Here is a 12,226-nt window from a genome sequence, read left to right as displayed (position 1 = left end):
AACTAGCATTTTGACAAATTTTAATTTCTTGAAAACTCTAAATTGGTTTCATCTGATTTTTTTGCACTGCCAGCCCCATAGCTCTTAGGGAAGTAGATTTTTAGGATTGCCAGAATGAGAGATTGCCTCATTCCCTTCTCCTTCTTGCTTCTTAGAGGTCAGTTAGATCATAATTTTACCCACCCGGGGGTCCTCACCCTAACTAGACCTCAGCCTGAGTGAAAGGAGACAACCACTTGACTCAAAACGCATTGCAGGAAAGTTTCTAGAATGATACCTGCTCAGTTCTCCCTTTGGATGGGTGAATTAGGAAATAAGAGCAAGGCATAAGGCATCCTGGTGAGGCGTGTGTGCTCAGCTCTCTAGCAGTCCACAATATTGTGGGATCTAATTTAGCACAAAAGATGGACCTTGTCATGGCTGATATTCTTCCAGAAAAACACTGGGCTTTCCAAATACAAAGAAAACTTTCAAAGGATGGTGGCACATCGTTTGATTCACACATTTAGTTTTTGCCCCTCTACTGCATGTATCCCACCATCCTGCCCTGTAGTGTCTATGACAGGGTTGTGGTGTGGGAGGAATGAAGGAGGTAAGTTTCTCCGGCTTTGGCAGAAACCAGCCTATTTCAGCTATGCCAGCCACACGCTGCAGCGTCTGCAGAATCCACTGGAGGGAGCGGGTCCTATTCTTCATTATCTTGGGATGCAGTTCCTCTTTCCAAACTTTCAGAGCCATTTTTTTTTCTCTTTTTTTGGCCACACTCCCACGGCATGCGGAACTTCCCTGACCAGGGATTGAACTCACATCCCCTGCAGTGGAAGCACAGAGCCTTAACCATTGGACCACCAGGGAAGTCCTGTCAGAGCCATTTCTGCTTCTTGGCCTAGAAGAAAAAACATAGTTTGCCTTTTACTTTTTGGAGGGGAACATGTTCAAGAGAGGAGAGTAAATAGTTCTTTGTTTTCTTGAGAATATTTTGCACTGTGAGACAATGTGTGGTTCTTGGGAAATCTGGAACAGGTGTATCCAGGTGAAAAATACCATAAGTCTAGAAAGCCCAGTTTTTAACACTTTGGGAAAGCAATTGACAAAACCCCATGTATGACTCTGCAACAATTCTGATTTTTCTTTTATTTCAAGGAGAGAGTGCCATAACCTAGGATGGTGCTAATGGTTCTGTTCCTGGGTCTGAGCTGAGTAATAGGTTAGCCTGGTCACGAAGGGCTATTCTCTTATTTGGTTGTTTGCATTTCCCAGCTCGGCAACCCTTCCCTCTATGATGAAGTGCATTGAAGAAAACAATGGTGTAGACAAGAGGATCAGCCGGTTCATTCTCCCCATCGGGGCCACTGTGAACATGGATGGCGCAGCCATCTTCCAGTGCGTGGCTGCAGTGTTCATTGCCCAGCTCAACAACGTGGAGCTGAGAGCTGGACAGATTTTCACCATTCTGTAAGTTCTATATTCTTTCCTTCATGTTTAGGCCTGGTTTAAAGTTTGAGATTTTTTTTGTTGCGATTTCCTTTGAAAAACTTCATGAATCCAATCTTACCATGACTTGGGTGTCTCATTTGTAAATGAGGACAGCATGAATTCATTACTTGAAGAAAGTGGACCCTCTCTCAAGGGTGCAGCCGACAGACTAGGGTTGTGTGGTTTTCAGTTCCAAGCCATGGCTGCCATGTTCTGCATGTCTCTGTGTCCCCTTGGTGCTCCGGGCTCATGGCTGATCCTGCTGTCCCATCCCCTAGAGTGACTGCCACGGCATCCAGTGTTGGAGCAGCAGGCGTGCCCGCTGGAGGGGTCCTCACCATTGCCATTATCCTGGAGGCCATCGGGCTTCCCACTCATGACCTCTCTCTGATCCTGGCTGTGGACTGGATTGTGTAAGTAGCAAGTCCTAAGGGCACTGAATAAAAGAAAGTCTGTTTTGAGCTCCCTAGGAGCTTGGCACTGGCCCAGGGCATGCAGAGAAACTTAAAACATGCCATTACTGAGAACTTGCTTAGAACATTCAGGAAAGTCAGAGGCCCAAGTGTCTATGGAGATTGTTGGCTGCATAGGGGTCATAACCATTGGAGCAGTGAATCTTCGGGAATGATTGTCCTTGGCCTGGAATGTCCAAGGAGTGATTTCTGTGAGGGGAGAAAAGATGAGCGCTGCTAATGCAAGTGCCTGGGCTTGTGCTCAGGGGCGGAGTTAGAAAGGAGCTGTGATCTGGGTAACCATCACCAGGGCTCCTGTAAAGACACAGAACAGTTTCTAATTGTTGCTTCCTTGAGTCCCATGACACTTTTCTCAGATACAAACAATACCTGTATCATAGGGAAGGTCAGTGAGGAACTGATGTTGGACAGTAGGTGGAGCATGTGAATAAGAAATGAGCCCTGAAAAAAAAAAAAAAAGAAACGAGCCCTGGAGCCTGGGTTCATATCATTTACTAGTTGTGTGATATGAACTGTCTGTGATTTAGTCTGCCAGTCTGTCAAAAGGGGATAAGAACAGAGCCCTATAGCAGAGCTGTAGTGGAGACTAAGCGAGTTAGCACATGCACATCACACGGAAGCATGTTCAGGCAGCACTGGGGAAGACACTCCCGGCCAGGCTGGTCAGAGCCGGGTATGGATATGCTGACCACTAGAGCCTGGCCCTGGGCTGGTGGATCTGCCCATCATGGTTAGGAGTGCTGGGTTCCAACCTTATTTTTAAGCCCCGGAAACTTGAAGGGACTTCTCAGAATTCCTTGAGCTCCTTGGGGGTGAAAAGTGCTTTTGGAGATGCACAGTGTTCAGACAGCACATCGGAGGGACTCAGTCCCTGTGATGGTGAGTAAGAGGGACCAGGGCAGAGTGTCAGAGGCCCCGCCTCCTTCCTCACCAGCTCCCCTCCATGGGGAAGTCAGGCGTTTAAGGGGTGTGCTTGGTCAGGACGAGGGAGGTCTGGCACCAAGCGGGCTGTCCAAATGAGACCCCCACCACGCACAACCTCTGACTCTACAACCCTCAGCTTCTCCAGCACCTCAGGCAAGTTCCTATTTTCCCTCCTTCTTCAGAATGAGCATGATACTTCCTCTGAGCCCCAGGGAGGGGTGCTGGTTGTTGGGCTCTGGGAAGACAAAGCTTCTGGAAAGGGCAGTGCTGTTCTCTGTGAGATAGTATTTGCCAACAGCCATGGGAAGCACATGAAGGTTGCAGTTCAGTAGAGATGCAGTGTAGACATGAAACCGGGAGGGAGGTTCCCACAGGATAAAGGTGAGTGGGAGGGAAGCTGAACCCAGGGCCGAATCTGCACCATCACCCCAGTTTTGTGTGGGTACTTAGTCGCTCAGTCATGTCTGACTCTGCAACCCCATGGGCTGTAGCTTGCCAGGCTCCTCTGTCCATGGGGATTCTCCAGGCAAGAATACTGGAGTGGATTGTCATTCCCTTCTCCAGGGGATCTTCCCAACCCAGGGATCAAATCCAGGTCTTCTGCATTGCAGGCAGATTCCTTACCATCTGAGCCACCAGGGAAGCCCTCGTCATCGCAGTTACTTATAACTTTTACACGACGGTGTCTCACACATGAAGCGCACACATAGGGAGATTTCTGGAAGGAAACAGATCCAGATGTCACTACTGGTTCACTCAGGGGTGCAGAGGACGAGGGGGAGTGACTTTTGTTTTTTCCTTTATACTTCTCTTCTTCCCAACTTTTCTACAATGAGTGGGTCTGTTAGTTTCATAAGAATGAAAAATATTTGGAGAAAATCAGTTTAGCGTCAAGCGGCACCGCACGCCCTTGGCTTGCTCTCCCTCAGGGTCACGTCACAGCCTCCTGGTACCTCAGCCCGCAGTGACGTCCGCCCCCTGCTGGCTCCACGCGGCATCGACTGTAACGCCTGCCTGTTCTCCCCCTGCAGGGACCGCACCACCACCGTGGTGAACGTGGAGGGCGACGCCCTGGGTGCGGGCATCCTCCACCACCTGAATCAGAAGGCGATGAAGAGAGGGGAGCAGGAGCTGAGCGAGGTCAAAGTGGAGGCCATCCCTAACTGCAAGTCGGAGGAGGAGACGTCGCCCCTGGTGACACACCCAAACCCCGCCGGCCCAGCAGCCAGCACCCCAGAGTCCAAGGAGTCGGTTCTGTGATGGGGCTGGGCTTCCAGCTCACCCACTGGGGGTGCCCACCCCATCAGTCTGGCCACCTGGCCCTGGCACCGCCCTCACTGACTTTTCGCCTCCCGAGCAATGTATTGGCCCAGCCACCGGTTTGACGGTTACTTCTCAGACATTGGGGTTCTGGACCAAGACACTCGGACATCTGACACTCGACCATGTCCAGGTCAAGTGTGCGCACCCCGGCTCTGTCTGGAAACAGACCCTTGAACTGCCAGGGTTGGGAGTTACAGGCTCACAGAGACCTGGCAGTTAAAGCTTGGAAGATGCACATGTTATTGCATTACACCCAGGAAAGTTCAGCATTTGGATACTTCCTGGACAGACCTGGGTGGGTGGCAGTCATCTGTCACCTTGTGAGCCAGAATAATTGGAAAAATTCCCAAATTCGTATCCTTGGCTGGAATTCTCTGAGCTGGGACTCGGGTGTTAAGAGTCTCTGACTAGGCATGGCTGGCTTCTGGGTCACTGGGCTGGAGGCGCTGTGTGCCCATCAAGTTAGAAATACTCCATGGTGTTAGCACTGCTGGTGTCTCTGCTTAACGGCATTAAGTAAACAAGTACATTCTGAGGTCAAAGAAAGGAGGGGGAGTGCAGCCTGCAGGGGAAAGGGAAGCAGCCCAACGGGTAAGGACACACACTCACACACACACACACACACACATATATTAATGTCCCCAATCTGGCCCCAGCCCTGGGAAGTTTTCTGCTTTCGTGACCTGGACCTCTGCCAACACTGTGGCATTAACCACCTCCACTCTGATTTGGCAACAGGCCACAGAGGGGCCTCCGCCTCTGGGGAGGTGTGATATGGTCATTACATTCAGGGCCCTGACTGGTTTAGCAATAGATTTCAATCCTACTAGACCCTCCCTTAAAGCAAAACAAATTTTTTTAAAAAATACTACAAACCCACCCTTCACTGGGGTGAAGCCAGATGTCCTGGCTTTGGCTGATTTGGATAGACTTGGTTTCCCTTTCCTCCAGCACATCAGAGTTTAAAATTATCAGCCAAATGGTCTGCCTGATACCTACTGACTCAGGTTGAACCTTGGAGAGGGGGCTTTATAGAGAGAACCAGTGTTGCCAGGGGCAGGGAAGGAAGACCTAAAAGGCACAAGACTGCTGTTTTGCTGTAGTTGGTGTGTATGTGTGGGGTGACCTACAGCAAGTCCTGGGGCCTCACTTTACCCCATCAGTAAAATGGGGCTGATGTCACCTGCCTTTTACCTACCTCAGAGGAATCTGGTGAGGCAAACTGAGTGAATCTGTGGAAAATGACCATTTCGCATCGTGGCTATTAAGTGCTAACACTTAACCCCGTACCTTCCTCACTGTTACCTAAGTGATACCTAAGTTCTCCAGAAGGCTCCTTCTCCTGGGGAGGACAGCTTTTATGAGCAGGGCTTTGTTTTTTGTGGAGGAGCAACTGTTGTCACGTCACTTGTCCTCTTGGCAATTTCTTGTGAGCATCAAATGCAGCCTCTTCCTGTTGTCCTTCATCTTTTTGTAAATTAACCTCCCAGGCCACTTGTGGGTCCCTGGCCTCCCAGTGACTCCCAGACCCAGGCACGTTTCTGCCACCACACGCTGGCCATTATTCAAGCTCCCAAACTTTCAGCCTTGCTCATTCCCCTGTTTTCTCTGTTGCTATCACCCAGGCCCTGCAGAAGGGGAGCACACCATTATGATGCATGTCCCATCACAGCTAGAATAGGGGGAGGGACAGAGACAGTGAAGCTCCCCTATTTTAAGATTATGGGGCATGGGCCTGAGCAGAAGTGGTGGGGAAGAGCCAAGGGGCACAGGGAAGACCCAGCCAGTGGGCAGGCCCTGCTCCCTCTAGCCCTCTTTAAAACAAGCTAAGTCACTCCTGTGAACCAGGAGTGCAGTACATGGAAGCCTTTACCCTCTGGCTTATTGTTGATGCCTTCTGTTTTTAAAGGAGAAATAATCATATGGCTGGATTCCAGACTGCAAGTGAACATTCATTATTTTTCAGGCTTTGCTAGATCTTATTTTTCCCTCTTCCACATCTATGTAACTATGTGTGTACACACATATGTGTAGCATGTGGGGGGTATATGTGTGTTTAGCATCTATATCTACATGTGTGTTTGTGCATTTTAGCTCCAGTCCAAACAAGTTAGAATTTTTGGACAGAGGTGAATTAACTGCAAGTTGTGTGGCTTTGGCATCCTGATTTTCCTGTTTCTAAAGGTGAATTTCACAAAACATGGACAGTCTGACCCAGGGGCTGCACACACTCTCTCCAGGACCTGGCAGTGCAGTGTGGGGAGCACGTGGCCTAGGGAAGGGTGCTTCCATGTAAAACCCCTCTGATGATCGCTCCCCTCTCCCTGATTTCTCCCTGTTTTTCTGTCCGAAAGAGGAATCAGACTGGGGGTAACCCAGCTGGGGGAAAATGCCACCCTCTCATTGTCTGATGATGTGTCCCCCGCTCTAACATGTCGTAATGCTGTTCATCTCTGTTTTCAATATGTGACACTTGCCTTAAAACATAGCAGTCTTTAAAATGAATACAGCATTTCTACTAGAATCCGATGTTCCTTTATTTTTTTCTTGTGTTTTGAAGTTGCATTGACTGGTGGAGTTCTTCTGGGGGATGGCCTGTGGGTGACAAATTGAAGGGTTGTTTTTCTAGCTACATTTAGCCAGCATGACCCCCGGTAGCAGGGCAGGCCACTCAGGTGGCAGAGCTGCTGCAGAACCATCACTGATGTGGCTTGTGGTGGTGAGCTCCGGGCTCCTGGGCTCCTCCCACTCAACACTAGCAGGGCCCTTGAAACAGTGAGTGGTTTGGCCACATACCTCCATTAAGCCAAGCCTTGTTAGGACAAGTAGGTCGACAGGTATTAATTGACCATCTAGTGTAAGCCCAGAGCCAAGCTGGAAGAATGCCCCAGTCTGTAGAATCACTGAGAAAGTCCCTGCATGAAACAGTTGCCCGTGCCTACCGTCCTCATTAACACACCCAGAACCTTCTTTTGTATCATCTCAAGTTCAGTTGGGGCTTTCCAGGTGGTGCTAGGGGTAAAGAACCCGGCTGCCAATGCAGGAAACTTAAAAGACTTGGGTTCAATCCCTGGGTCAGGAAGATCTCCTGGAGGAGGGCATGGCTACCCGTTCCAGTGTTCTTGCCTAAAGAATCCCATAGACAGAAGAGACTGGCGGGCTATAGTCCATGGGGTTGCAAAGAGTCGGACATGACTGAAATGACTGAGCACACATGTTCAGTGACATTGCATCCCAGCACTATTAGGAAATTTAGAAGCTTCTTACGGTAGGATTATCCCACCAGCTCCCAATGACAGCCTTGGTTTCCAGACCCTGGGCCCTCTGAAGGAAGAGAACCCTGCTCTCACCTGGAGATATCCAGCCCTCCACATAATATGGAAGCCAGTTTTACTTTCTGGGCAAGGCCCAAAGGGATGAGGAGAGCCTGCACAGATCCAGTGCCTGATGGGGCTTGTTACTAATGACATATAGATTCCCACCTTGGAATGTGGCTCCCTTGATTCTCTGGGTGGAGTATTTGGAGACTGGGGTGAGTACTCAGTGATTAAGCTTTTCGATGTCAAATCAAGAATGGCAGTTCCATAAGCCACCTCTTCCCAGGGGAGAAGAGAGGGTACTGATCTGTTGGGTCACTGAAGCCTGCACAGAGGAACATCTGGTGACACCATGAATGCATGAATGATGCAGCAAGGAGGAATATGCACTGTCTGTGTCCAGTCCCAGCTCTGCCACTTTTTGCTGTATGACCCTGGGCATGATAATGTCTCTGTGCGTCAGTCTATTCATCTTTAAAATGGGACAATAATCCTGCCGGTGGCATAGGCTTGTGAAGAGTAGAGGAGTTGATACATGTAAGATGCTCAAAAGAGTGCCTGGCCCAGGAAAGTTCCTCTGTCATGCTGGCTCTCAGATCAGACACACTGGCATGAGAGCTTCCCAACCAGCCTGTGGCCCTTTGCATCTGGCCCAGTGAGTGGTATTTCCTTATTTGGCTTGGAAAGACAGAAAGGAAGATCTATTTCAACTCATGGGCCTTTCTGCATATCTGTGCCTGTGTAGTAAGACAGTATGCCCATTTTGAACATTTGTCCTAAAAATATTTGGATAACTACCTAAAAGAAACCAGGCTTTATAAATGATTGTCAGGATGCATGTGAATGTCCCTTATTCATAACAGAAGCCCACGTCTAGAAAACTCAGGCTTTCCTTCCTTCAACTATTATCCTCCCAAGTTGCAACTCTGAATGCAGACAGCTGCTTCCAGCAGGGTCCTGCCTTCTACACAGGAAGTTGCTCTCTTGGCCTAAGCTCAACCCCTTTTCCTCATGTTCAGGGACACAAAGGCAGGCTTCTGGTCTACCTCCCAACTGTAGGGCCCTGGGCCCTGGGCCCCCTTCTTGAGGCTATCAGTGAATGAGAATGAGGGAGCATAAAACAAGAGGGAAATCTTGAGTCATTTGGAAGATAACTTTCCCATCTCAAGGGAAGAGCACCGTGATCCCCACTGTTTTCCATCTTTTCAAAGAGTTGGAACTGAGTATCCTAAATTTTCTCTTCTCAGAGTCTCAAACCTACATTATTTTCTACAAACAATATACAGAAGAGTGTTGAGCTAGATTTTTTAGCAGATTTAGGGTTATTTGGAGTGACACACAAGACTGAGATGATAGTTTGGGGATTCTTAGTGTGGTCTTCATGACTGTACCCTAGCTCTGCCTTTAGGGGAAAAAGAAAATCATGCATTAAGCTCAGACATGGTCCTTCTTTGTAAAAAAAAAAAAAAAAGTTTCAGCAAATGTCCTGAGGTCAATGAAGACTCAGTGTCTCTTCATTTTCTGGAAAAAAAAAATAGAATTAAAAAGAAATTTTTTTTTTTTTTAAAATCTGGGACCCGCTGTGGTCCTCAACCTTCCTTCTGTTCCATGATCCCTTTTGCTGCTGCTAAGTCACTTCAGTCATGTCCGACTCTGTGCAACCCCATAGACGGCAGCCCACCAGGCTCCCCCGTCTCTGGGATTCTCCAGGCAAGAACACTGGAGTGGGTTGCCATTTCTTTCTCCAGTGCATGAAAGTGAAAAGTGAAAGTGAATTCGCTCAGTCGTGTCCGACTCTTAGCGACCCCATGGACTGCAGCCTACCAGGCTCCTCTGTCCATGGGATATTCCAGGCAAGAGTACTGGAGTAGGGTGCCATTGCCTTCTTCAAAAAAAAAAATTTTTTTTTTAAATAATCCACACACCATAAAATTCTCTTCTTTAAAGGTTTAGTGGTTTTTAGTACATTCAGAGTTGTGCAACCATCACCACAATCTGATTCCAGAAGATTTTCATCAGCTCAAAAAGAAACCCAGAATCTCTGACAACCACTAATTTATTTTCTATCTCTATGGATTTGCCTATTCTGAATATTTTGTATTTGTAGAAATAGATATTTTCTTTTATAGATACATCCCAGATAAAAAGAACTGATGTTTAAAATCACTGGGACTTCCCTGGTGGTCCAGTGATTAAGTCTCCACACTTCCGATGCAGGGGACGGGTTCGATTCCTAGCCCATAAACCAAGATCTCACATGCCGATGGGCATAGCAAAAAAAAAATTACCTTTGGGGGAAAAGAGTGTAATCATTGCCCACCTTCCCACACACACCCACAGGAGAGTCTGTAAGATATTTTCTCTTTTTTTAAACATTTATTTATTTATCTGGCTGCTTTGTTGGTCTTAGTTGTGGCGTGCAGGCTCAGTTACTCTGCAGCATGTGGGATCTTGGCTCCCCAGTCAGGGATTGAACCCGCATACCCTGAATTGCAAGTCAGATTCGTACCCCTGGACTACCAGGGAAGTCCCATGTAAGATCTTCATTATCATCAGATACAGATTCAGTCATTTTAGCCTATTGGGGGAAAAAAAAAAAAGAGGGGATTGAATTTCTAGGTTAATAATGGATAACCAGAACACTTAACTAATTTGAAGAACTTTTCCCCACACAGGTGTAGCTGATGAAGGTCTAGGTATCTAGACCACATGCTAAGTTATAGTGTGGCCTGGATCCAGGCAACTGAGTCTGTCTGCAAACATTCTGTTCTCTGCACTGTGCGGTTCCATGCCTGATATGGCGCACATTGTGTTCTGTGTAAGCGATGCTCCCTGAAGTTGTGTATTGTGTGGACTTTAAGGTAATACACAGCAGCCCTGACCTCAGAAGGTGGAAGAATTGATGCTTTTGAACAGTGGTGCTGGTGAAGACTGTCCCTTGGACAGCAAAGAGATCCAACCAGTCAATTCTAAAGGAAATCAATGCTGAATATTCATTGGAAGGACTGATGGTGAAGCTGAAGATCCAATACTTTGGCTACCTGATGCAAAGAGCCGACTCATTGGAAAAGACACTGATGCTGGGGAAGATTGAAGGCAGGAGGAGAAGGGGACAACAGAGGATGAGATGGTTGGATGGCATCACTGACTTGTTGGACATGAGTTTGAGTAAGCTCTGGGAGATAGTGAAGGACAAGAAAGCCTGGCATGCTACAGTCCATGGGGTGGCAAAGAGTTGGACACAACTGAGCAACTGAACAATAACAAATAAAAAGCATGTCGAAAATGTCTGCCCTGTAAAAAAAAATTTTCTTTTCTTTTTAATAAGTGGTGGCTGATGAGTCTCAGAGGCAATGAGGTTGAGGTTAAGAGGAACCTCCTTAATGAACTTCCCTAGTCAGGTTGGTTTTCCTGTTGGTGTGTCTTTCACAGGGTCTGTTGCCAGGCACTTTGTGGCATCAATGTACGCTTTATCTCTCTAGGCCACAGAGCACCCTGGGCTGCCTTTTTGGGTTGCTCCCAGACCCCACTCACCTCCAGCCTTGTCCATGTAAGAGAAGCAATCTTACGACAAACGGATCTTGTGAGTGGTAATCTGCTCCATTCAGTCCTTCCAGAAACAAGAGCAACAATGGCCAGGACTGAAAGCATCCAGGCACTAAAGGGTGCAATGCTCTGTGGGGCATTATTCCATTTATACCAACAAAAGTGACCAGGGTTACACGTCAGCTGAGTAGCCACAATCAGGTGGAGAGAGGGACAATGATTGGACGGGAACTACAGGGGCCTCCAGAAATGCTGGCTATGTTCTGCTTCTTGATCTGAATGGGTGTTTACTTTGTGATAATGCATTAAGTTGACCGAATATGTTTTACACATTTTCCATTAGTCAGGAATACTTCATTAAGAAGAATAACAGGGTTGGTGGCATGACAGGGCAGGAGATCCAGCTCTCTGTAGTGCTTCCCAGTCTCTCCGGGTGACCATGTCTTTTCTTAGGTGTCCTGTGGCCCATGGGAAATGCTCTCAGCTAATTGCATCTTGACCATCCAGAGCAGCAGGTCAGCCAACCGTGGCCCCCAGGTCAAAGCCAGCCTGCTTCTTGCTTTTGTATGGTCTCGGGCACTGCTCCAACAGACAAAGAGCAGCCAAGGAGACTATGCATTGGTGGCCCCATCCACCCAGGTCAGGGCCAGATCACCCATTAGTCTCAGTACACACAGGGCCGAGGGTCCACAGTACATTTAGGAGCCCACGAAAATATTTTATTTTGAAAATAGAAGGAAAGCATATAGTTCAGACTGAATTTCATTTGTCTTTATAAGACCACAGGTCCAAAATGTAATCTTTAATATGTGTATCTGATACAGGGGCCCGTGTGGTGGAAAGTCATACATGGCCCAGACCACAGTTACAAAATGTAATCTTTAATATGTGTATCTGATACAGGAGTCCATGTGGTGGAAAGTCATACATGGCCCTGTCCCTGTTCCCCACTCCACTCCCAGCACCAACTTCTCTGGCTGGATGTTGGGGTCTTTTAATGGACCGGAACCTTGTGGTGTGGAGTTGACGATAAGAAAGTGAAAGAGAGAAAGAGAGAGAGAGAAAGAGAGAGAGAGAGAGACAAAAAAGACTGGGGGACCTAAGCTCTGATGGAGCAAAGGTGTTTTAATGATTTTTTTATGAGTATATATAGGCTGCAGTACAAGA

At 47.7% G+C, this 12,226-nt stretch overlaps 1 protein-coding gene across 1 annotated transcript in view; it reads left to right on the top strand.

Moving 5' to 3' along the window:
* Positions 1-6,720, top strand: part of SLC1A4 (solute carrier family 1 member 4) — a 29,751-nt gene extending 23,031 nt beyond the window's left edge. The window contains exons 6-8 of the mRNA XM_043917653.1: positions 1,261-1,455; positions 1,755-1,889; positions 3,905-6,720. Of these exons, the coding sequence (XP_043773588.1) occupies positions 1,261-1,455; positions 1,755-1,889; positions 3,905-4,133 (559 nt within the window). The 3' untranslated portion in view covers positions 4,134-6,720. The remainder of the gene's footprint in view (positions 1-1,260; positions 1,456-1,754; positions 1,890-3,904) is intronic.
* Positions 6,721-12,226: the final 5,506 nt, after the last annotated feature.

The sequence above is a fragment of the Cervus elaphus genome, chromosome 11, assembly GCF_910594005.1.
Source record: "Cervus elaphus chromosome 11, mCerEla1.1, whole genome shotgun sequence".
In the NCBI taxonomy this organism is placed as follows: domain Eukaryota; kingdom Metazoa; phylum Chordata; class Mammalia; order Artiodactyla; family Cervidae; genus Cervus; species Cervus elaphus.
The sequence above is the reverse complement of the archived record's forward strand: the minus strand, read 5'-3'. Positions and strand labels throughout refer to the sequence as shown.